Genomic DNA, 25,352 nt, shown 5'->3' with positions numbered 1-25,352 from the left:
AGCAGGTGGATGCTGCGTGGCCACCATTTGTTTCTGCCCTGTGAGAGTCTCTGTGCCATCGCTGTGTTCCCTTGGGCATCAGCACCTTGGAGTGGGAAACAGTTTCAGAGCCTGCTTTGTAGCTGTTGACATACACCCCAAGAATGGCTTAGGGAGGAAGGGACCTCAAAGGTCATCTGCTTCCAATTCCCTGCCATGGGCTGGGTAACCCCCACAGCTCAGGCTGCCCAGCATCCCATCCTGCCCAGCCCTGAGCACCCCCAAGGAATGGGGCACCCCCAGCTCTCCAGGCAGCAGTGCCATGGTGGGTTATAGTGTTTTCCTTTAATACTATAGTAATAGTTGTGCAGGTAAGGACCCAGCCCTGTCCCAGCCCTCTCCTGCTCTCTCCTCCCCACGCCCTGACAGAAGTGGACAACCCGCTGCCTTCTCCTTCCCTGCCTCCATCTGAAGTCAAAATAAAGTTGTTATTTATTTATTTATTTTCTTTCTGTCTCTTGGACTCAAACTCACCTGTGCTTGAAAGCATTCAGTGGTACACACAATAACAGGGAAAAAACAAACAAACAAAAAAAACAACAAAAAAAAACCAACTGACCAACATTATGTTTGAGACAGCCACAGCAGTAACTTCCCGGTGAAAATCAAGCAGCCCTTCAGGCAGGGATGTGCTTTATAAGCCAGATACTTTCTGCCAAGCACATTGTGCTCATGGGTTCCCCTTTTTTTCTCCCTTTTCTTTGCACTCCCTGAGCAGCACATTCTGCACAGCATCTCCCTGAGCACTGGGGAAAGCGTGGAGAGCTGAAGCTGAGCTCACACACACCCTTTGGATTTCATCCCTCCATTGCTCAAAGGGAAAGGACAGCAGGGATGGGGAGAGCTACGTGCTGCGGGGTCCCGAGGGAAGAGCTCAGAGGGCATCCCCAAGGAAAAGCCACTGTCAGGGCTTACAGTCGGAGCTCACTTCCCTGCAGGAGCCAGCCCAGCACCAGGAGTTTCTCTTCCTCCTTATAGTAAAGCAAAATGAAAGCCACGCACGCAGGACCCCATAGCCAGGCTGGGAGCTGGGCCCTCCTCGTGGTGCTCAGCACCAGTCTCGTGCTGCCAGATCCTTTGCCAGAGGTGCTGAGCTCACCTGGGGCTCTGCTGGCCCTATGGCCAGGCAGGCAGGCAGTAGGGACAGCTGCTCACCTCGCCCCTGGGTTCCTAACAGCAGCACTTTAGGGGAAGGAGTGCATCTTCAGAAGAAAAGCGAAATACACAGCAAGTTTATAAAAAAGGGAATTGCAGAGTTTCATGCGGATTGCTCGGGCCGCCAGCAGCAGGCATTTCCAGGCAGCAGCCAGATGTGGGTGTCGGGGCTGCCCCAGGTGTCAGCTCCATCCCGTCCCTTTATTCACATCTATATTTACCCCTGAAAGGACAAGACCACTCAGGAGCCCGTGCTCGATGTGTACAAGACCTTTCTGTTTTCCAGCCTGCCCACAGAACAGCCCTCCCCCTCACGCACCTGAAGCCACTTGTGCAAATGCACCAGGAGCACCTGGTGCACACAGCTCCTCCACCAGTGGGGCTATGGGGTTCAGCTATCTGAATAGGAATCTTCCACATAAATTACCCGTGAGCAAAATAAAATGAACTGTCCATGACAGAAACCCTCCATGTTTTCTCAGAGCTGGGAGAAGGGCACAAATTATTGACGCAAGGACTCCTCACCGCGGCACTTTGTGGATCATACAGAACAGACTGGGGTGGAAGGGGCCTTAAGGATCATCTGTTCACACCCCCAGCCCCATCCAGCCCAGTCCTGAGCACCCTCTGGGGTGGGCAGCAGTGCCAGGGCCCCACCGCCTCTGGGTAAAGAAATTCTTCCTAACATCCAACCTAAATCTCACATCTTTTAGTTTAAAGCCATTCCCTCTTATCTAGATCTCTTTAAGCAGCTGTGATCTACTTCCAAGCGTAGCTGTGACTTAATTTATCGCAGCTTTACTTTATATATATAATTAATGCACAATTATGGATACATACATAATTATTACACGATGATATGTAATTATATTTATGAGAAATGGGGCCTTCATGCGAACAACCCCTCTCTTTCCAATTGAGGATGCACCCAAGCACAGCATGACCTCCACACAGGACTTCGGGGCTCAGTTTGTAAGAAGGGAGGGAGCAAGCCAGCACAGCCACCGAGCATCAGCATCACCACCACTGTCACCCACTGTCATTGGGGTTCCTTTAAGTGCCCTTTCAATCACAAACACGGCACAAATGAGGCCATTTGTAAACCATCATTTGGAGCAACACATCTGCTCAGGGAGCAGAGGGGTCACCATCCCTGGAGGTGCTCAGAATCACAGGGATGTGGCTGTTGGGGACATGGCTCTGGGCACAGTGGGGTGAGGACCTGAGAGGTCTTTTCCAGCCTTAGCGATTCAAAAGGTAAAAAGCTCAACAGCAGGAGCAGCAATGGAAAACACAATCAGACTGGAAAATCATACAGTGGTGTTGTAGCAGATTTTTGACACATCACAAGTTTCTTAGGGGAAATAAGATGGCCGTTAAAATAAAGCGAATCTGAAAATTCGATATAAAGAAAACCCTTGATTCATCCTGCAGCTTTCTAAGTCCACTGGAAAACTCCCACTGACTTCATGGAAAGTTCTCCCTGGTGCCTCGGTGGGGAGGGCAGCAGTCACGTACAACATGAGCTAATAATGGTCACATCTTCGGTGCCCCGAGCACAGCAGCCAGACCCAATGCTCTGCAATCAATGGCATCTCATCATTATGATATCAACAGTGAAGCATAGAAAGGGAAAGCTTATTTACTGTGTCAGACACATACTTTGAACACCTCTATTTTACTTTTAAAGGTCCTATCGCTGTCAGACAGCTCAAAAAAGTCTCTCTCCATCTTTTTGTACATCCCCTTTAAGCACTGCAGGAAGGGCAGCCCCAACCCCCTCCTGTCCCCACACTTTCCCAACCCCGAGACCCCCGGGCTGCCCTGTGGGATTCCCAGCTCTCAGCTCCCTGAGACACCAATACAAAGAAAAAGGGGAACTCCTACTCCTCTACTAATATAAAAGCAGCACGGACCCAGCAGCAGCCACTGATCCCACATTGGTTCCCTTGGGCAGAGCCATGGCAGAGCGCAGCACCAACACTGGGAACAGAGCAGCAGGGCTGGGGGCTGGGGGCTGGGTGCTGCTGGCTGTGCTCTGCCTCCTGCTGCCACCCAGCTGGGCTCTGCCACCACCCATCCGCAGCCTGAGCGAGGGAATCAGCCGCTCCCGGGCATTGCTGGCTGCTGCCAGCGATGCTCTCCTGCAGGTGCAGGTATGAGAGGGGAGGGATGGTGCCCTGGGTGGAAGGGTTGCTGCATAGGATGGTGGGGATGGTACGTGTCCAGGTGTATGATGGGTTGGGGGTGGTGCCCAGGATGGTGTGTGGGATGGGGATGGTACATACCTAACCAAGCAGGAGATGAGATGGTGCCCACGCAGATGATGTGTTGGCAAAGGTATCCAGGATGATGGGGATGTGTTTCTGATGCTATCCAGGCTGGCAAAATGTCAGAGATAGATCCCAAACGGGAGAGAACATGGCTACTGAGCTCAGGGAGTGCTCCTTCTGAACACCCAGCAGGACTGTAATGGCTGGTAGTGCCCTCCCATCCAATCACCAGCACCTGGGTTTGCACAGGTGTCCCTCAGCTCTCATCCATTGCAGCACAGCAGTGACTAATTGGACTGTTCACTTTTGAGCACCTCTTTCTCCAACACCTCTGCAGAACTGACTCCAGAAACACCTGCTCCCAAGCTTACTGTGTGCTGGTGCCCTGGCTTTGCTGTTACAGAGCCCTTCTGCCCCTAGATCCCCTGGCAACAGCATCAAGATGAGAGTCTCTGCTGAAGTCCTAGAGCTGCAAGCTTCATCTCAGAGAAGCGCAAAGGAAAACCACTAAAGAGTTTCCTAAAGTTGCCATAGATCCCTGAGCACCACCTCTGTATTTTCTTTTTTTTCACTTTCTAGGAGATCCTTTACGTTCAGCACAGCCACATTTTCTGAACAGCACATTTGCTGCTTTCTGAAGCTGAATTGATCACCTTTTCCCCCCTCTTTTTAACACAGAAACAGGGGATGCTGGGATTTGAATGCACCCTCGAAGAGGTCGATCTCAAAGACGTCACGAACAGTCAGATCAACACAATCAAATCCTGCACGTCTGAGGATCCGGGGGTAAAACCAAAACAGCCAACTTTCAGCACTGTGTTATCTCAAACAGCCATACATGTTTTCACTGAATGACTGTGTATCATTTCTTCTCTATTTGCAGCCTGGAAACTGTCCAGTACTGGAAAGCTCTACATTAGATATGGTAAGCTGCAAGTTTCTATAAAGAAGCCTTGTTTTGCACTTCAAGCACTCAGCAATGAGTTCCAGCATTTCTTATTAATTATTTTTGCAGAGCAAATGCCTGCAGGGGATCTACGAGGACCTGAAAACCTACAAGGCAGAGCTGGGGAGCTTCAAGGATCTGCGGGTGCTGACGTCCATTGATGAAATGATGCAAGTAAGCACTTCGATCTCGCTCTTTTCTGCTCTTGCTGTGTTTAAATGGAGTTCCAGGAGCAGTGCTCTGTTGTGTGGTTACTCAGTGGGGAGCTGCCTTTGGGAGCTTGGATGACAGGAGAAGCAGAAACTAGGAATAAGACTGGAAGATGTTAAAAGCTCACTGGTAGAAAGATGCTTTGTGCAGCATCTCCAAAGAGCCCGGGGATGGCTGTAGGGGGTCAGAGCAGGCTTTGGGGTTATCAGTAAAACAATCCTGTGTTCAATAAGAGCCTTAGTGCAGAAGGGCTGAGTCACTTGTAGATGCGGGGATGTGTCCGTGAGCACTCCATTCTGCCCCCCCATTAATCTCCCTTCCCCCCACAGGCCCTGCAGCCCCACAGCAGCCCAGCCACCCTGCAGCCCACACCCAGCACTGCACTCAGCTCCTTCCAGGGCCGCATGCGGCTCTGCGGGGCCCTGCACGCCTTCTGCCTGCGTGCTGCCACCATCGGCAGGACGCTGGGCTACCTGAGTGCCCTCACTGCAGAGCTGTGAGAAGAAAACGCAGCAGTGTGGACAGTCCTGCCAGGTGCCTGGGGACCGAGAACATCATGCAATGCTCAGCTGTTGTGTTCAGTGTTTTATTGATTCAATTGGAAGTTTCTGAGCTGGATATTTATAGTAACCCTAACTTATTGATGATGATATCCCTTATTTATTCTATTCACTGCCTAATAAAATCCAAGATGACACAAAAGCTGCATGTGGCCTTACTTATTTTTTGCTCCTTGAGGAGCAGCATACCTCAAGGAACACCATCTATTCCATCCTATTAATAGGACAGAATCACAACCATCAGTCTTCTGATGTGCTTTCTATTCACAGAATCACTGAGGTTGGAAAAGAGCTCTGAGATCCCCAAGTGCAACCGCAGCACACCCCACCATGCCCACTGCCCATGACCCTCAGGGCCACATCCCTGCAGCTCTGAGCACCTTCAGAGAACAAATGTCCCCTTTCCCTAATTCCTCGCAGCAGCTGTGCTCGTTGCTGCTTTGACTCTCCAGGACATTTGTTGCAGGTGTGTTAAAGTTGCCAGGTGCTGCCTAACACACATTTTGAGAACAAAAGCTTCCAGTTAAGAAGCAAAATCAGCTAGCTTTGCAAGAAGTGCCCCTTCAGAACTATTTTTTATTTTTGTGGTTGCTGTTGTTTGAGCCACATCAAAACTACTGGCTGGAGCTGGCTGTGCAGACAGCAAAGCCTCTTGCTGGTAAGAAGCTGTGACAACTCACCTCCATGCTCCACAGCTCACACTTCACCCCTGCTGCTGAGAACATGCCAAGAAGCTATTTTCTCAGCACTGTAATTCAGGAGACATTAACAAGATGGGAAGTAACAAGTTGGGAAGTGAGTTTAGAAAGGTAAGGCATCATACTCTCCAACAAAAGCAATCTCAATCTGCACTCACTAGGAGCATTCACTACTGGTAAAACTATTACTGATATTTGGGGAAATATATCCCCCTAATGCTCTCTTTTATGAGATAAATGGTTTCATTCTCTAATAAGACAGAACTGCATCATGACACTGCATTTTTATTACTGGTGGCTTGGTGTTGCACATGGAGAACAGCAGCTGCTTAACCCCTTTCTTAGTGTACAAAGAGAGCCCTCTGTCATTCTGAAACAAAAACTGAGGCTTCACTTGAAAACCCAGGGAGAGACAGTGAGTTGAGCATCCTCCCACTCCCTCTTCCAAGCTCACCACGCCTTTGCTTGCTGACACGGGGTCTCTCACCACAAAAACAGAAAGAAAGAAAGCAGCAGCTGACTTGAAAATTTCAACACTGATGAGAAGCACTGACTAGCAGGAGCCTGCCTGGAGGGATGGGGACACCAGCACTGCCCCAGCTGCAGCAGAGAGGAATGACTCAGGTTGGAAGGGACCTTAAAGCACATCCCATTCCAACCTCACGCCATGGCCAGCCCTAAGCACCCCCAGCTCCTCTGGGCAATGGCAATTCCTGTTTGCTTGCCACAGAGAGAAGAGGCAAGGGCAGCTGGGATGTGTTCCTGTGTCCCAGCATGTATTCCCTAAACCCCACACCAGCAGAAGAACCCACAAGGGATGAACACACCCCCAGGAAAAGGCTTGACCAGAAACAGCATTTGACAACAGAGGAGAGCACAAAGGGGTGAAGAAGATGGCTTGTGACATACAACCAGCAGAGTTGTTCAGAGCTGTATCTCAGCAGACAGCTAGAATCTAAAAATAAACCACATTAAAAAATGACACATAAATGGCAAAAATGTTCTCTTTTTAATCCTTGTATTTAAAAAGCATGTTTGCTTTTTTTTTTTTATAAACATACACAGCAGGAGATGATGAAAAGAACCATGTGTTGCCCTCAGGGTAACAACCTTCTCAGAGGTCCTGATGTTCTCTATTTTACCTGAAGCCCCCCTACCCCCCTTCTATTCAAGTTAAAATTAATCACGTAAAAAAAAAGTATAAAAAAGTTCATAGTACAAAAAAAATTAAACAACATTAAAAAAAATCTCATAAAAATTGAGACAGATTGTACAGAGAGGAGAAAATCCCACAGAAGGTTCAAAGCTGCCTGCAGTTCTCAGTGGTGCTACTGTGAAAGAGGTCTTCGGGTTTAAGAAAACAGAACCACAGCTCAACAAAGACTGAGTGCAAAGATATATATACACACATAGTGGTTGTGTACGAACAGTGATTCTACAAAGGAGTTTATCTGCAAGTTTAAGGAGTTTCTTCCCTGATCTCAGGCATCTCTGAGAAATGCAATGTACCTCATGATTCTGACAGTTTCATTATTTTAAGGGGATGAAAGTTTTGATACAACTTTTCTCCCGTGTCTTTCCCTGATTCAAATAAAAATGATTGAAGATAACAGTCATGTACCTGATGAAGGTAAACGAATATCTCCCAGCGCTCGCTGTCTTTTAGGATTGGCTCAAACAGGACAAGATTCAGCGGCAGCTTTCAGTTTTGGGCATGTGAAGCCTGACACTTCCATCCTGACTCACCAGCTGCAATGATTGGTATCCAAACGCATGAGTAATGACTCCCAAAATGTTACTTACACTTATGTAGGTGCAAAATTCCATTCACATTTCTTTTGAAGACACTCTAAACTTTCCGCTGACTGATTACGATTTGGATCTTCATCACAATGAAATCCCAGGAAAATAGCCTGAAAAGTTTAACCATTTGGGTGGGGAAAGTTCCTGAGCTTCTCATCAGCTTCTCCAACTCATCACTCAGCCAAGAAGCCTGGGGAAATGAGCAGGCACAAGCACACACAATTATTTCATCTCTAGAGGTTATTACAACGTTGAATAAGTTTACAAAAACCTACAGCAGGGGCAGGGCAGTAACACGAGTCTGCAAGCGTCAGAGGAATGAGAGGATGTCAGCAGTGGTCCTTGCTTTGAAACCAGTTTGCTTTTATGGAGAGTAAAGTGGTAAGGAAATTTAGTAAAGTGGGTTCCAAAGGCACTACTTGTTCATTATTATTTCTTTGGAGTTCTTATTTCTCCTTTGGACTCCCTTACAAAGACCAAGATATAATATAATGCCCATTAGTCCATTCATGAGGATAAGGTCATGGTCAAATACTCTGAATGTAGGCAGGAGAAAAATATTACTCATTTTATAATATCGTTTTCTGAAGGGAAGTATGAAAATGTCACAAGAAAAAACATTATTAATATTAGAAGGGAAACAATTTTGAGCTACACAAGAAAATGCTTACTGGGTATTTGGTAAACTCTGACAGGCACTCTTAAAGCACATCTGAAACAGTGATGTAATTGCATGAATACAAGCTGTTACCTTCTAGTGTTTGCACTATTTCATACGACACTTTCTCACGGAGCCTGTTGCACAAGGCTTGTGCAGTTCCGTTGCTTTGTTCTCTTTCTCTCCACTTGCTTAACATCAGAAATTTCTGGATATTGACTTCCTCTTCGTTTGCTTGAATCTGCTGGATGTCTTTCATTTCCATCTGAAGACATTCAATGGCAATTTCTTTCCACTCTACACCAAACAGCTTTGCTACTACCATCAGCTGTTGATCAGTTAGCAAGCATCTGGTTTTAATTCCATCTGAAAAGACACAGAGCAAAAATCAGGTCTAACATTGCTCTTCTGATTAAGACTTTTAATTTAATGACAGTATTGATTCTGTGCAGGAGACGTATAACAACGGGGATCTTATTAGCCAGGCAGTCAAAACTGGACTGTCTGCAGCCAAACACTGCAGAAGATCACCTGAAGAACTATGAAGACCAGCTCAGAACGATGCCAGCTTTTGAGTTCACACAGACTGCTGGAAAGGCTTGCTTCTCTTTGTTTTTCCCCCCCCTTTTACAAACACAGAAGAACAGTATGAACACAAATCTCCCTCAGTATGTTATACTAACAAGCACAGAGATTTGAGAATGGATAATAAGGCACTCACTTTCACCTGACCCACTCAGAAGACCACTTCCCTCAAAAGCTATGGGTGTTCCACAAGGCTGTTTGTTTTTCCTAAAATTATAGTAGCTAAGAAGGCTCAGACTGAACACTTTTCCTTTCTTCTGTCAGCATTTACTTGCAAACAGAAGTTTTGAACAATGAAAGCTCTCCCTCTGGTGGCTACACGCTCCCATCAATAAAATACCTATGAGCTTATTTTTGCTTACACCCAAATCTAGCATTTTAAACAATACAGAGATGCTAACCTGTATAACTGTTAGACCTTTGCTTTTTGCTGCAGTGTTTCTCTTCTTCAGAAAAGCTGTTGGTTGATTTCCGCCTTTTGACACCTAAGGAGCAAAGAACTGATGTCACCTCAATCATTTCAGCTGCACATCACTTGAGCAACAACAGCAACCAGAGCTCACAGAAAGCAACCAACCCCAAATCAACTTCAAATCCACTTACTGCCTGGAATTCTGGTTTGCTCATTTTTGTTCTGATCATAATGTATCCAGTCACCTGGAAAACAGTTTTCAAAGAAAAACAACAGGTGAGGTAGGGATTCCCATGGCTGTGCCCTACACCCGACCGTTCGCACACGTGGAAACAAGTGGATTCTTGTTCCTCAGCTGAGATCTAAAAGAATAAGATAATTTTGCCCATTTTATCTGATACGCCACCTAGTAATAACTGCAGCAGAATACCTTCTCATCCCAACCTGCAATGCTTTGCCAGAGGCAGGGTTTGTTCTCAAAGCCCCACAGTGGTGGTGGGCGCCCAGATCCCTGCACCAAGAAGGATGAAGGCACTGCTTTGCATGTCACCCCATCTGTGATACACAGTGGGGCCAGGGAAGATTATGATTACAATATTCAGTATGAGACCCCGTGGATCACTTTTCTTTGCATGCTATCACTTCCAGTTCCAAATCTTGCAAGTAAATTAAAGTATTTAAAGAATTTCATCTACAGGCTGCACTATACCCCAACTCATGCTTCTTTTCAGCTGGAGCAAGCTGCTAGTCAAAGCACAACACACTTACTCTCTCTTAGTTTTGCCTTCCATACAACTGCATCAGAGTCCAGTTCAACCAAAGATAAGGTGAAGTCATCAGGTTTCTCAAAATAGACCTCAATGTAACTCTTCAGTTTCAAAAGAGATCCATCAACAAATTCAATTTCCTGTAAAACAACAATATTTTTAAAACAAACTTCCATCTGAATATATATGGATCAGGAGGGACACGGATGGTGGCACAGATATGAACCAAACTCCAGTCTACCCAATGTTTTGCCATCGACTTCGACAGTCAAAAGATTTCACCCCCAAGTTTAAGGTTTCTAAGAGGCAAATGCTTTCTGCAGTGATGCCAAATGAATGTGAGAACTGTCTTTAAAGCCAGTGCATGCCCTGCACTCAGCAGGAATGCAAAGGGAAAATATTTCCTGTAATGTTTCAGCTCAAGTTGTGATACACAAAATGATGGTTAACACGGAGTACTTACCTCTGGATTTATTTCAGCTTCTGGTTCACAAATTAATCTATATCTCTTTCCATTCTGTAGTAATTTCTGGCACACAGGGGGCTTGTCAATTTTAATGAATTTCTTTTTGGAATGTTTTACTGCTCTTGATATATCCTGAAATATTAAAAACACGATCTGTTAGTCCTGTCAGTAAAGGAACTAATATTTACAACCTTCACTGCTCCTCACAGCTCCTTGTGTCCTTCTCTACCCATCCCTAGAGAAGGCCACAAAGCAAACCTTACAAAATGCTCCATACTGAGCACATGACTTGTGAGGATAATGAAGATTCCTCAAAAAGTAGAGAGTTATGCTACATCAGTGAAACCAGAAGGGCTTCACAACCTGAAGGGAGGTGTTGTTAGCTGCTACCCCTTCCCATATTGGACTAGGAGAGGATTGGGGGGAGGTTGCAAGTCCTGAGCTCTGTGACTTTTCCAAGAATATCCCCTTGGACTCACAAGGATAATTGAGTCTAACTTCTGGCTCTGCGTACAACCACACAAAGCCAAACCCTATATTTAAGACCAGTGTCCAAATGCTTCTTGTTCTGGCAATTTCAGTGCCCACTGCTCTCTGGTGGAGAACCTTTTCCCTGATTTTGGGGGCAAACAGGTTTCTGATGTATTCTTCATACTTCTCATAGCAACGTGTGAACAAGCAGGTGGGACAGTACAGCTACTTTCATATCAAATTCTTCCCTTCATATTCAGACTACATTGAGACAACACCTGCCACAGAGAACCCAACCTTGATGAAGGAGTCGTTGTTCGTCGCCACGTAGACCCGGAACAGCAAGGAGGGGTCATCATTGATGGCCTTGTAGAGGATGACGGCCCCGTGGTAGAGCAGGGGCTCCTCGCTGCGGATGAGCGGCCCGACGGGCGACAGCGAGCTGACCAGCCAGCGCACGTGTGAGGCTGAGAAGTCCGTGGACGGCTCGATGGCCGCACCCGCACCCTTGATGTGCAGCACCTTGAAGGCCGGATGGGAGCCACCATCTGTGGGGACACGTGGAGGCAATGTCAGTGCCTGCAGCGTGGTCCCGTGCGTGCCCACCGCACGACAGTACTCACCGCCGAGGCAGAGGGAGTGCGGGAAGGCGATGGAGGTGAGGGCGGAAGGCAACTCGCAGCGCACATCGAAGAGCGGCCCGCCCACCACCCATGGTGGCTCTACCAGCCCGGCGTACTTGCTCCAGGACAGCAGGGAGTAGTTGATGGTGACTGCCTTGGTCACCTCAAAAATCAGGCCGGTGACACTGCACTCATATGTGCCTTCCGAGTCCAGTTTCATCCTACCCGGACAGATCCGCACAGTCAGTAATGAACGACTGATATTTTAATCACAATTATTAATTATTGCAACAAGATGAACAGGAGGCCACCCTGATTGCTGTCAGACAAGGATCTATAGGCAGCTGGCATAAACTGCTTATTTTTAAAGATTTTGAAGCATCTTTATTTTTTACCTGGTATAGGGAACCTGCTTTGGTAGGGGTGTTGGACTCAATCTCTTGAGGTCCCTTCCAACCCCTATGATTCTATTACTATAAAAGTATTTGTGCAGCAACCTTTTTTCCTCACTTAACTTGAAAGAAGTATATTGATGGGAACACCATAAATGTATAGCCACTAAACATGAATGTATATCCATTAAAACAAAAAAAAAAAAGTACAAACATACAAATATTGTCCTCCACAAAGTTTCCTAGGGGTCACCTGCTCCCTCTGAACCTAGAAAAACAAATAGAATAAAAATAGGTATATAAGAAGCTAGTGAGAAAGTAGCATTACGATTTGCAGATTTTCTCATGCAAAACGTGTGGGGTTTCTCTTTCCAAACCTACATTTTCTTTTCTGCAGTGCTCACAGTGGGGCAGGTAGTCTGCTCCTAGCGAGAAAACAGGAAAATCAGCTCATTAAAACCAAAGTAATTAAATGCTCAGGGAAAACAAAACAAAACAAAACCACCTTCAGAGATCTCTTACCATCTGAGTCATTGCAGATTGGCTGTGATTCTTTCTTTTCTTGTTCTTCCTCTACACAAAGAAGCGTTAAAAGCTCCCGTTAATACTCGCTAATAGCAAAAGATCGCACTGAGAAGGGGCACCTGTGGCTTTTACACAAGCGAAAGGACAATAGGGACAGAATGCAGACGGTCGTCTCTGCTCCAGGCTCTGCCCCATCCCAGCTGCGTGGGATTTGCAGTGTTTGCACTGCTTCTGTCCGTGGGGGTGTGCAGTGCTGCACTGTGCAGCAGATACGTCCCAGAGCCTGCAGGCAGCATGCTTCGCAGGGATAACCCACCCATTTCATTCCCCTGTTTTAACAAAGGATTACTAAGGAGAGTATTCTCAGGACTACAGTGCCTGTGCCAGCTTCACACAGCCTGGGGATTAAGCTGGGTGCCAGGACGTGGGATCTGCCAAAGGCTCCAAACCTGCCCATAGTACTGGGAATTTTTCAACACAGAGGGGAAGATCCACCCGCAGGATTTCACCCTACCCAGCACCAACTCCATCCACTGCATGGAAGCTGGGCACCACGCTACAGCAGCACATTTGTCCTTATGCAGGTTTAAAAATGCCCAAAACTACATCACCAGCCTCCCAGCACAAAAGCAAGCAAGCAGAAACAAGATATAGGGCAAAAGTTTTTGGCCTCAAGGGCTGAATTGTGCAAAAACAACGGGCAGAGCTCCTGCCATGAGGCATTATGAAATGCAAACAGCACTGCTGGCCCAGAAATGGCAGGCACTCCAGGCAGGCAGACGGGAGAGAGGTAGACAACCCATTATTATCTATGGGAAGCACCTGGAAAACATAATGGAAACACCCAGGCTATGGCAGCAAGCTGGATCCCAGCCTGCAGCAATGCTATTCTGGGCATGGAGCAGCAGCTGGGCTTGCTCCGAGCACCCTGCAAGAGGAAGCAGGGCTGAGCAGCACGCGGGCTTGCTCTGGCTGTGCTGTTAATTCATTCTGTGTTTTGCATGCCTCCGTTCGTACCACGCATGCGCTCTGTCTGCACAACAGTGCTCTCTGTGAGTGTTTGTGCCCCGAGGAGCAGAGGTCACCGGCTGTGCCAGCACCTGGTCACTGCCACGCGCCCTCGTGCATCCTGGTGCAAAGCACTCATCTGTGTTGGGTCCTGAATGCCTCCAAGGACAGATATGGGAAAGAAAGCCAGCAGCACACTCACCTGACCGCCTCGTGTCTGACTCCTCTGTATCTGGATAGGAAAAAAAAGCTGTCTAATTATTTAGGAAAGACAACCAGGGCCAGGTGAAAACAGAATAAATAAGTTGCCCGTGGTGTAACCCACATAAGTGAAAACCCGCAGCCTTCTCGCCAACAACGAACACTTCCTTCAATTCTTGTCCATCCTGTTTTGCCACTTTGGCTGCCAACTGCTCAGCAGTTGGACAAGGGCTGTAGTATACAAACATCCGCACACATTGTGTGCACGAGGCCAATACCACACAAGCCGCTGCCCTGTTACTGCAGAGCTCGGCACTGATGCACTCCCATAAGTACCATTCTGCCTTTCAGCATTCAGTCACTGGCTTAGCAGTTCTGTGCAATGACTTGGAGACTACTCCCAAAGGGGGAAAAAAAACAACAGAGGTCTGAAACCGAATTTAGATTTTCAGAAGAGGGAAAAATATGTGAAATGCAATGCCCACCTGAGTCAACTTCTGAGCTGCTGCTGGAGCTGCTGCTGGGGCTGCCGGAGCCGCTGCCAGAGCTGCCCTCTCCTGAAGGACAGGATGAATTAAAGAAAGAAATACCAAGGGTAAGTAAGAGGTGCATTTAGAAGCTGGAGTGCATTATTCTGGTGGGTGCTCGGTAACATGACGCAGTAGGAAAAATACTGAGCCACGCTCAGGCAGCAGAGATCAGCATCAGAGATTCGGGATCACTCAGAGCCTTTGAAGGTATGTGTGATGCTCAAGGTGCACTACTTTGATGTACGATGCCCTGAACAGTCTGAGGTTGTCCCTGAAGGTCCCTGCACCCCAACACATCCCCTTTCACCAAGCTGAATTCCAGGGTTTCCCATGGGAGATGCACCTATGGGTGCTGGTGTGTACCAGCATGCTGTGAGCCCGGGCTGTGGATGTGCCATGCACACTTTTAATCAAGGATTCTTACAGATTTCAGAGTCTCACTCGGGACAGGGCAGGGGCCTTCTGGTCCCACAGCTGCTCACCTGCTGGCAGCTCCTCCACACAGCCCACGCTCTCCTCACAGGAGGTCTCCAATTCTGCAAAAGAAGAACAGCCAGGGGTTACACATGCACATTTTGCATTAAAAAAAAAAAAGGAACTTCTAAGCACCTACAGCCAAAGCTCCCTCGGCTCCAACGTCACGAGCTCCATGCGGGCTCTATGCAGAAAGAGCTGACTGAGCCACTGCCATCTGCACCTCAAGCTCCACTTCCTCAAGCACCAAAAATACAGCTTGCATTGCTCCCAATTGAAGTGCAGCTGGGCTGGGCTGCAGTGCTGAGCAAAGGCACGGAGGGTGTGCAGCAGGAGGGCAGAGGGCTGCAAGGGTTGGAGGGATGGGGAGGAACAGAGAGATGGACACTGGGATGGGGAAGATCAACCCACAGCCCGTGACATCCAATGGACATGAAGAAAATGAAAAGAAAACCAGGCTGATACTATGGAATTGTAGGGGTTGGAAGGGATCACTAAGTCCAACCTCCCTGCTGCAGCAGGTTGCACAGGAACGCATCCAGGTGGGATTTCAGTATCTCCAGAGAAGGAGACTCCACCGTATGTAGGCAGCCACATACTCTCTCCTTCCCTCACGGTAAGGAAGTTCTTCCTCATCTTCAGGAAGAACTTCCTATGTTCCAGACTGTGCCCACTGCCCCTTCCTTGCTCTGTCAGTGGGCACTGCTGCAGAGTCTGACCCCATCCTCCCAACTCCTGCCTGTCAGATATTTATAGGCATTGATAAGATCTGCCCTCAGCCTTCCCAATGCCGAGCAGTGCAGGAGCTTTCAGCCTTTCCCCATCAGGAGGTGCCTCAGGGCCCCAGCCATCTCTGCAGCCCTCCGATGGACTCTCTCCAGCAGTTCGTTCTTCCTCAAACTAGGGAGCTCAGAACTGGGCCTAGTGCCCCAGATGTGGCCACACCAGAGCACAGCAAAGGGGAGAACACCCTCACCACGCTCTCTGCACCCAGGACACCACCAGCTTCTCAGCCACGAGGGCACAAAGCGAGCAACTGCTGGCCACCAGAACACCTTTGCAGAGCTCCTTTCCAGCAGCTCAGCCCCCAACCTGTATTGATGCAAGCAGTTACTCCTCCCCAGGCATAGGTCTCTACACTTGCTCTTGTTGAACCTCATCAGGTTCCTCTCCACACAACTCTCAGCCTTGCTTGTCACGTTTGCATTATGCAGATCACAAGGAAAGAGTAAATAACAAAGAAATACAAACTGAGCCTCAAAGATCCTGCCCATGAAATGAAGCATTGCACACTGCTTTTTCTAGAGGTGGCAGTTATAAAATGGTGCTTTTCAATGTGAGGAACAGGAATTTCTAACCCCCAGCCCACTAAAGCTCTGTATTTCACAAAAGTTACTGTACCGTGTTCATCTGCAGAGAGAGATTCGATTCCGCTGGAAGACAAAATGAGAAATGCATGAGAAGACCTGGCAGTCCTTTGCCACCTTTCCATCCAAGCCAAGGGATGTGAGGAAATCAAGGAGGTTGTAAGGCAAGTTGAACAGTGATAATAGGGGGGTGGTGCTTAAAAATGCATCTTCTCAAATGCTGCTTGTGGACAGTGCTACTGGGGACACCTGGCTCTGACAGAGGGGTTTGCATGAGGGCAAGCCTCGGACCCCAGCCCCTTTTTCTCTCAGGAAATGAAAGGTGAGAGCAGGAACAGGAGCCAAATCAACAGCCCCTGGTGGCTCTGAGCCCTTTGCTCCATGCTGGAAAGAGAAGCAGGATGCCAACATCATTCATCTTCTTCAGCTGTGTATGAAGCTCAAACAGACCTGATGACCCAGAAGTGGCAAACGACTCCAGTCCGACCACCTGCTGGTGGCCCATAAACCCAGCCACCACTTCCCTGCCCCTTCCCTCCCAAAAAACAGCATTTGCTGTTTCCAACTTTTACAGAACAGATGTGGAAACCTTTCCATGGAGCTCCACAAAGGCACCCCAAAATAACCATCACAAAAAAAAAAAAAGGTCTGATGAGGGAGAGAATTGCCCTGGGTGCAGTTACCCGAAGCCAGCAGGTGACATCCACCTGTGCTTCACTTTGCAATCAGGAGCAAACACCCAGCACAGCCACCAAGTAACCCTTAAAACTCCAGGCTGAGGAGCAAGGAAGGGAGGAAACAAAGCAAACGTGGGCAAAATGGAGCTGCTGCAGTTGGATGAGGAGGAGTATGGCTGAGAGTTCTGCTGGAAAGGGAATTGTGTTCACACTTGCATCTTGCAAAAATGATGCCACGAGTGCCTGCAAGGTTGGGAAAAAGCCCGGAGAGCACCGGAGCCTTTGTGCACCTTCTCCAGGCACTGCCTTGCTGAACAAGAGCTTGCCGTTGGCTGATAGCCCTGCTCTGCTGACAAACACGTGTCGAGGAAGAGAAACGGCGTGAAAGAAACCAAACCCAACGGGCCCCGTTCAGCATAATGTTTTGTCTCACGATCGCTTAGTGACGGGATCAGTCCGGGGAAGAAACGCAGCTCCAGCTCTGCTTCGTGTCACGTGAGCGGCTCTGCTGCTCAGCCCTCCCCAGCCTCGCTTTGCGGGGAGAAGATAAACACTCTCCTCCCTACACTGTCACACAGCTGCTGCCAGTTTGGGAAACGGCCAAGGTGCAGCGGGGCTGTTGGAGCATGGGGTCGGGGGCCAAACCCCACCGCTGAGAGCAGGGACGTGGAGCGGTGGTGGCGAGGAGCAGAAACGCAGAGCGGGAACGGCGTTGGCTCGCTGAGCGCTTTTGTCTGCAGGAGGAAATGATGCTGGGGATGGCGGGAGGAAGCATGGCCGGGCCCTGGCCTGGAGAGGGGAGCACGGGGAGACCCCGCTGCAGGTGCGAGGCCGGAATCCTGCACCCCACATCTTCCCTGGGGGGAGGAGGTGGGAAGGGCGACCGTGGGCTTGGACCCGAGCCAGAAAGGGGGAGGGAGATGTAACTGGGGGTGAAGGGAATGGGGAGATGGAGGGTGGTGGGAGGCAATGGGTGGGGGGGATGAAGGAGACGGGAGGATGCTGGGGTGGGGGTGAAGGAGGTATGAGGATGCTGGGGGGTGCGGATGGGGAGTGTGCTGAAAGGGTGGGGAGGATGCTGGGGGCTCGGTTCGGGGGGGAAGGGGAGAGGGCGCGGGAGAGTCGAGGAGGTGCAGGTAGGGGCATAAGGGAGGGAAGGGCGGGAGGACGCACGGCGGGCTGGGGGGAACGAGGGATGCTGGGGATGGGCCGAGGGGAGGGAGGACCCATCCCCGGGGCCGTGGGGCTCCGGGTCCCGCTCACCTGTCGGGCTCCGTGCAGCGGCGGGACATCGCGGCGGGAGCGGCCGTGCAGCGGGAGCGAAGCACCACCCCGGGGGGGCGGGCAGGGCCGAGGAGAGATGCTCCGCCCCACCCCGTAACACTCGCGGTTATGGGGAAGGGGGGGAGGTCAGGAGGATGCCCAGAGGAAGGGAAGGAAAACGTGAGCGGGAGTTCCCCGCTACGAGCCGAGTGTTGGCAGCAGGCAGCGCCGATGGGGGGGACGGGAAGTGCCGGGGTGCTGGGATCTGCCCCTGCAGGAGGTGTCAGCAGGGCTGCTAATAGAGGACGGCCGTAAAAAAGGAAGCAAAAAAAAAAAAAAGATAAGCTGTATCAATAAACATGTCGGTAAAACTCACTCTGAAGTGCGTTCCGGGTGCCCTTGAAGTGCTCAGTTCCCACGTTCTGCCGTCAGAAGGATGAATGGAGTTGGCTTCCAGGGCTTAACGGGGAATGTTATTGCCCTCGAGGGTCTCCGTGATGCTGGAAAATCCCAAGTACTTGAGTGGAAGTTGCAGGAACAAGTTGCGAGGCCCGGGCTGCAAAGCTGTGCTGAAATAAAATCCATTTCATCCAAAACCTCTCGAAATGCGACGCATAGAGGTCGGGTGAGGAAGAAAGAAGGCTGTGTTACTGCAGGAAATCCCCTGGCAGGGAGCACGGGGAAGCCCAGCTGAAGGAAGGCAGGAAAGGTTCGGTCCCCACGTGCAAGAGCATCAGCAATGACATTGTTGTGACACTGAGTGACAAAGAGGGCTTACAGTGGGACACAATAAAGGGTAAATAAAGAAAAGCAAGACAGAACAGGAGAAACGAGAAACCAACAAACAACAATACAGTGCAGAGAATTTGAGCTTGAGGTTTTGTGTTTCCCACAGAAGCTGCAGGCAAGATAGAACCAGCCCTTGAGAGACAGCACAGTTTCTCTTAAAGCCAAACTGCAGGATGGTGTGGGTATGTCCTGTTTGCAGACACAGAGAAACAAGAGGCATTGCTGGTGTGGTGCCACCTGGTACCCAAAGAGCACTGCCAGGTGGGGCTGGGGAGTGCTCCCTGAGGGCGAGCAGTGCCTATGGGCACAGAGCTTCACAACACCTCCAAAGCATGGCTGTCACCATGCTCTGTCCCTGCTTCGGGTACTTTTAATGCTCATATCATCAGCTTCTTCCTCTGGGCTCTCCATAAGCTGGTGGCATCTGCTCCTTTGCCATAGGGTCAAAGCTCAGCAGAGAAGCTCAGGGCCATCTGAAAGCAAGCTGCACTTATCCCCAGGCAGAGCTCAGATGGTCTTATGTGGCCATGACATCAGGACATCCTTTTCTCTGCATGGCCCCACATCCTCTTCTGCACCATCCCTTGTTCCCCACCACTGCAGATGCACAAAAGTTTCTGCTGTAGGAGCAAGAGATGTGCTGATGCTCTTGGCATTGCCCTGCCTGCTGTCTGTAGCTGCTATTTTCCAGACTTTTCCCAGACACCCTCACACTGAGCTCAAGAAATACAGCCAGGCAATAAACATCCTGATTACGATGCCAACACAAAATATCCACAGATCACCCTGCGGTGGGCCCAGCCTGGCACACATCATTTTCAGCCTCACAGAGCAGCCAGATCACTTCTCCAAGTGCCAGCTCCTGGTCCAAAACACTCCGATTAAGCCAATTCCACAGAGGGCTCAGTCCCCAAGAGAGCTTATTTCAGCAACCCTATAAGCAAGGCCTGCAGTCAGCCCCAGGAGCAGAAGCACTGTGCACCTCAGTACAACAGTGCATGTGTTCCTGCAATGTATGGGGTTGCAAAAATTTATGCAAAGGGAGAGAACTTGCTGGAATGTATTGAAAGTATTTATTTGAATGTATTTGAATGTTTGGATGTATTCATACAGGCAGTCGTGAAAGCGTCCTGTGCCAAACTCAAAATGTGGGCTTTGATTGTTCGCTGAGGATAATGTGTTGTACTGTACTGCCCAGTGCCTTTCATCAGAAAATTAAGGTCTTTTCACTCAAATGGCAAACGAGGCACATAATTTGCAGGGGAGCCCTCTGCAGTCAGCTGAAGCTTAGAATTAATCCAGAGATGCACCTGGTCAGTCCTCCAAGGCTTGGGACACCTCCTTATCCGTACCTACACTTAATGCCCATTAGCATCCAGCTCTGTAACTGCATCAGTGGCTTTGCCCAAGCCCTGGCCATCCCATTTCTCATTGCTATGAAATTCGATTTCTCCTCTCCAGCTCTTGCTCGATCCTCAAGTTAAACAAGCTCCTCCAAGACCATTATTTATTGATAGGAGCAGAATACAGTCCTCCTCCTGAAGGGAAGGGATCAATCAGAATGCTGAAAGCTTCCAACAGCTCTTGCTTCCAAGTGCCCTAACTGATCCCTACAGCTTGCTGCCAGGCTGGCCACAGACACATGGACTTTCACTCAAAGAATACTGCTGTAGTCATTGGGGAACGGATAGCAGCACCTCCATCTGCCTGCTGCTTCATTTCTGATTCCCTATCTCAGCTCTTTTTGCCATTTGGGGGCAGTGTACGAGCGGGAGCAACTCCGGGTTGCGAGTGACACCGACGGGATTACCGGAACTGCTTCCAGCGCTGTGCTGACACCATCCATGCAGCCGGACACCAAGAAGTGCAGCCTTCCTGCCCCGGAGGCAGGCAGTGTGGGATGCGAGGACTTGGCCTCAGAGCACTTTCTCCGTTCTTACACAGCCTCCCAAAGCAGACACGGCTGCAGATATGATGCACTACAGTGGGGTTTTTGCAATTTTAGAGTGCTGACTTTAGTGGAAGCCTCTAGATTTCATGAGCATTGGCACAGCACCTGCGGCAACGGCAACTCTTTCCCTTTGTACAGGGGCACAGTTGGCACCTTGAGCTGTAGGATGCAGAAGGACAAGGAGGGCAGCTCACTGCAGCTTCTCCACGGATGTGGTGTATCAGAGCAGCTATGAACACTTAATTTCTATGCACCAAGCCCTGCTCTTGCCCTCAGCCCCCCTGAGGCCACACACAGGGCAAGGTGAGCTCAGAACCACCACACACAGCATCCTGGGGTGTCCTCCTCTCAACAGCAAAACAATGATGCATCTCCCATACTTCTATCCTGACTTTTCAGGATTTAAATATCAACCATCCTAGACAGTACTGAATTAGTAAATCCAACATGTGAAGAATACCAAGGTCAGTTTGGAGGCGGGGGAAGATGACAAATCAGCTATTATGGTTCCCAGGGAGCCAGGCTCTTCATTTCCTAAGCCTCTGCCATCTGACCCCCACCATGTAGGTGCCCCACACAGCCCCATGGGCTCACAGCTGACCCACAGGGACACAGTGCTGGGGGCCCTGTGGGGCCCTTTCCTGTTGGTAAGCATCCTGCACCACCTCCCCCACACAAAGGATTCAACACCACAGTAAAAATAGCAGGATCAGACAGCCCCATCCCACTGCCCTCTCATAGGGTGAATTACCCAAAACAATAGTATTCAGAGAAAATAATGAAGAAGACGGTATACCTTGCTAGGCTTATCTGGATAGTAAACAGACAACCAGTAAATAAAAAGAGGCTCACCTTTTCCAGATGGTTGAGGTTCACTGATAACTCCACAGGGGAGGGATCTCCAACAAGAGAACCTTCCCCAGTGGTGGTCAGCCCTTAAATGGGGTCTGGGAGAGGTGGAGCCAGACTCCACCCCTTCTGCTCACACAGGTACATTGCCTTCACCTGTGCTCCTGTGGCTGACTCAGTGCTCACCTCAGGTGATCCATCAGTGGTTCAGGCCGTGATTCAACAGTTCCCACACACTTTTGTGATGCTGAACCTCTGCACTGCCCTGAACAGCACCTCAATTTCCACGTTGCACTTTACATGGTTTACATCCAGCGTGGCGATGTGCAGGATGCTTCCTGCGCCTGCGGGATGCTCGGGGTCCTGAGCACATCCTCCCACCCCCGCTGAATTAAGCAATGCTATTTCTCCTTTTCCTTCTTTGTTAAACATCCTATTGATTGACCTGGCGATGCCCTGAGCTGCCTCATTTTGGTGGTGTGTTGTGTTTATCCCCAGCAAAAACCCCTTGCAAATGGGCAGCATCAGGGTGGGAGAAGCTCTGTTTAATAAAAGTGTCTTAGTGTAGAAGAGAAGGGAAAAAAAAGGGAAAAAGTTTCTCAGCCAGACTTTCCCATGCTGGGGGCTCACGGTGATGAACCCCTTGGTGGGGTTCCACCTGGGGGCACCCGAAAACCCTGCATGAGGGATGCTGGGGATGCAGCCAGAGGACTGGGGCCATCCCCACGTGCCAGGCTCCGGCACACAGACATGGTTTTCACCTCCTGTGCTCGCAGTGACCCTGGGACATGCGTGCCCCGTGACTCATGCAAGTCGTGTGGGTGGCAGAGGGACCACGCCGAGAGGAGGAGGAATGGGAAAGAATCTGCTGCTATATTTAACCACAAATAATAGGAAGAGGCTGAGCTTTGGAGCTAAGTTGTAAATAACAGTGAGATGAAATCATCTCAGAAATTCATGACTGTATCGCTGCAGCCCCTTGAGAACCGGCGTGACTAACGAGAGCTGCGGCCTGGAAAAATGTTGCCCCCTGTTTAAAAAAATAATGGTATTTTTTCCCTTATTCCACAGCACGGCAGCAATCCTTCCCACTATGACAAATGGTGCCTTATGGGCCTTGAGCTCTTGCTGTGTTTTAACACATTCCAGCATTTCCATGCTTGTACTGAGCAGCAGAATACCAGCTCCTGGTGCATGGGTAGGGATGGGGTCCGGGGGTCGTCAGCAGAAATTAACTGAATCATTAATTGACAGCCATGCAGCAGATCCTGCTTGTTCTATGAGCATTAGGTGTAGAGGTCAGCCTCAGCTAAAACCCAGTGGATGAATGGGATCCTCTCCACCATTCAAATGGTTCAAGTCCCAGCTGCAGTGAAGGAGGATGCTCAGATCCTGCCCATCTCAAGCTCATTTATGGTAGAAGGAATGAAAATGAAAAAGCCAACTGCCACATGGAAACCCATGCTCAATACTGCCATGACATTTCCACATTTCATTTATTTCAAGAAGATGTGTTTTGCTTCTGGAGAACTGTTAAGCAGAAGAGAACACCCCGTGTGGGAAGGAATGGTGGCCATGCATGCGGGCTCGAGCCACTCTCACTCACTTTCCCTTTTTATTTTTAATAGTCTAACAGAAAAAATGTGCTGGCAGCAGAGATTTCTGAGCTGTGAGGTAATGGCATACACATGCAGAGTCATCTTCTTGTTTCTGAAGCCTACTGCAGTTGCAGATATGCTGAGAAGCTCAGCTCTATGGTTTTAATCCAAGCAGTTTAGAGCTCGCCCCAGCTGAGCAGTATGGATGCAGGCCGTGCCTGGGCATTTCCATCAGCTCCTGTTTTTGCAGAACTTTTAACAACATTCTTCACTTTGGAAAATTGGTTTGAGTGTTGTGAAGACCTTCAAGGGTCTGTTTCCATCACGGGTCTACGCTGTCTAGGCTGCCCACCTTGGAGCCTCAGGATTATTCCTGCAGCAAACTGCTGCGCAATAGGCTCTGCCAAAAGGAAACTTCTTTGTGCTTCTTCCCAGTCACTTTTCCCATATTTTGAGGAAATACAAAAGAAAGGGGAAGGTTGATGTGAAGTACCACTCTCCCAAGGGCAGTGCAGGCAGCGGGGTTTGTGAAGATGGGTTTAGAGTTGTACACATGCTGATGGTCACCAGGAACACGAAGCCCTAACAAAAGAACTGTTTGGCCAGGTCAGCTACTTGGCACCGTGTGGAAGTGAAGCCTTTAATGACTGCTGCTCCAAGGTATTGGTGGATTTCTGCAGGGGGCATTTGCAGGATCGATGACTGCACAGCCCCAAAACTCTCACAGCCAACCCTACACCATGCTTTCTGATGGGGAACATTGGCCATGGCAATGAGCTCTTGCTCTCCAGCCCTCTATTTCTGGGTGTTTTCCCAAAAATTAGGGCTCTTCTCCCCTGCCCCCAGCATGCATATCGCTCTCCCAGGATCAAAACCAAGGCTTATTTGGGTTTGTTTTTGGAGGCCTGTGGAGGCCACAGTTGCAAGAAATAAGTTGGAAATGATTTAGTGGGTGCCTGACTAACTACAAGAATACACGCTAAGTGCGGATGTCCAACTGATGGGTTGATCTTAGATGATCTTTTCCAACTGTCATGATGCTGTGATTCCAGGACCGAGACAGCACCAGTGCACAGAGATGCTTGTTATTTCTTATAGCTGCTCACACTGATCTGCCAGAAGCTTTTGGAGCTCCGGATCATTATTCACAAAGCTTTGAGCTGTTGAATGTGAGCACTAATACAGATGCCATCACCTGGCTGTAGGCTTGCTTGTTTAAGAGACCTTCAGGAGCCTGGCCCCGAGCAGCTGTCCCCCAGCTGTGGCACATCTGGACACACAGCTGGCAGCCCCCCTGCATCCATCCTCACTTTGCCTCCCCGGAGCACAGAGCTGCTGGTCCTCGGCCACATCCTATGACAGGGGGCTCTCCAAAACGACGGCTTTCCTGAGCCATCAGCAGGCTTTAATATTTCATGATGTTCTGAGGCTGAAGATACAGCTGATCAGAAAGGCTGTTAAAATGCAGTGCTTATTAATGCGTCGGCAGAGCTCGCAGTGTGCGCCGCTGGTTACTCACCACTGTGTTTGCCATAAAGATCCCATCAGTGATTCTCCAGAGCCCCACGTGTGGCATAGAGCCGTGCCCACCCTGGGCTTCCAGCACGGCTTGGCCATGAGAAACGCCCCCAAAAACTAAATAGAAGGAAATTCTGCATAAGAGATCCCTGAAGATGATATGAAGAAATGGTTTCTTGATTACTGCATGAACAGGTGCAGCCTCTGCCCACTGCTGCACTGAACCTTTTTTAGCACTTTTGTTCCTGTAAAATCTGCAGCAGATACAACACGTATGGGGTTACCCAGACGCAAGGATGACAGCAGGAGCATCGCTGGCAGTTAGCAGCAGTGCAGTCACTGCAGGTCGAGTAAACAGGGCAAAGGAAACCAGTCCAGCACCCGGGACCGTGACGCCGGTGGTTCCGCTGCTGCCTATCAGATCTGGCTTGGTCATGCAGAGGGAAGCTGAGCAGAAAAGAGCTGATTGTGTTGTGCCATGTTTCACGTGAGTAAGTTTTTCCATGACCAGAGCAGAGCCCACTCTCCTTTCCCGGTTGCCTGG

The 25,352-nt window shown here is 49.4% G+C and overlaps 2 protein-coding genes and 1 long non-coding RNA gene across 3 annotated transcripts; 1 reads left to right on the top strand and 2 right to left on the bottom strand.

Moving 5' to 3' along the window:
* The first annotated feature begins 3,155 nt into the window (after positions 1–3,155).
* Positions 3,156–5,123, top strand: IL12A (interleukin 12A). Its single transcript, XM_065748572.1, has 5 exons — positions 3,156–3,350; positions 4,146–4,253; positions 4,351–4,392; positions 4,483–4,587; positions 4,953–5,123. The coding sequence occupies exons 1-5, from the start codon at positions 3,156–3,158 to the stop codon at positions 5,121–5,123; spliced, it is 621 nt and encodes a 206-aa protein (XP_065604644.1).
* Positions 5,124–7,794: 2,671 nt separating this feature from the next.
* LOC136056116 (NACHT, LRR and PYD domains-containing protein 1a allele 5-like) lies at positions 7,795–12,627 on the bottom strand. The gene is made up of 11 exons (XM_065748125.1): positions 12,581–12,627; positions 12,440–12,483; positions 12,277–12,326; positions 11,667–11,887; positions 11,341–11,591; positions 10,570–10,704; positions 10,108–10,246; positions 9,531–9,584; positions 9,329–9,412; positions 8,436–8,708; positions 7,795–7,874 (listed from the first exon to the last, which is right to left on the bottom strand). The coding sequence occupies exons 4-11, from the start codon at positions 11,884–11,886 to the stop codon at positions 7,858–7,860; spliced, it is 1,173 nt and encodes a 390-aa protein (XP_065604197.1). The 5' UTR covers position 11,887; positions 12,277–12,326; positions 12,440–12,483; positions 12,581–12,627; the 3' UTR covers positions 7,795–7,857.
* A 1,650-nt stretch (positions 12,628–14,277) lies between these two features.
* LOC136056365 (uncharacterized) lies at positions 14,278–18,687 on the bottom strand. The gene is made up of 4 exons (XR_010622935.1): positions 18,480–18,687; positions 16,198–16,229; positions 14,805–14,858; positions 14,278–14,349 (listed from the first exon to the last, which is right to left on the bottom strand). It is a non-coding gene; the product is annotated as an uncharacterized LOC136056365 (long non-coding RNA).
* Between the last annotated feature and the right edge of the window lie 6,665 nt (positions 18,688–25,352).

Source organism: Cyrtonyx montezumae, unplaced genomic scaffold (assembly GCF_038088225.1).
Source record: "Cyrtonyx montezumae isolate F1298 unplaced genomic scaffold, pur_monq_1.0 scaffold_5, whole genome shotgun sequence".
NCBI classification, from domain to species: domain Eukaryota; kingdom Metazoa; phylum Chordata; class Aves; order Galliformes; family Odontophoridae; genus Cyrtonyx; species Cyrtonyx montezumae.
This window is presented reverse-complemented; position numbering and strand designations above follow the sequence as displayed.

What these genes read in the sequence shown, in the direction of transcription:
- LOC136056116 (XM_065748125.1), bottom strand. Translation starts at nt 11,886, where the DNA reads ATGAAACTGGACTCGGAAGGCACATATGAGTGCAGTGTCACCGGCCTG. An exon ending in AAGCTGAAATAAATCCAGAG is followed by an intron (nt 10,247 to 10,569) that starts GTAAGTACTCCG and finishes GTTGTTTTACAG; the next exon opens with GAAATTGAATTTGTTGATGG. An exon ending in AAGGTCTAACAGTTATACAG is followed by an intron (nt 8,709 to 9,328) that starts GTTAGCATCTCT and finishes GTGTCTTTTCAG; the next exon opens with ATGGAATTAAAACCAGATGC.
- IL12A (XM_065748572.1), top strand. Translation starts at nt 3,156, where the DNA reads ATGGCAGAGCGCAGCACCAACACTGGGAACAGAGCAGCAGGGCTGGGG. An exon ending in ATGCTCTCCTGCAGGTGCAG is followed by an intron (nt 3,351 to 4,145) that starts GTATGAGAGGGG and finishes TTTTTAACACAG; the next exon opens with AAACAGGGGATGCTGGGATT. An exon ending in CCATTGATGAAATGATGCAA is followed by an intron (nt 4,588 to 4,952) that starts GTAAGCACTTCG and finishes TTCCCCCCACAG; the next exon opens with GCCCTGCAGCCCCACAGCAG.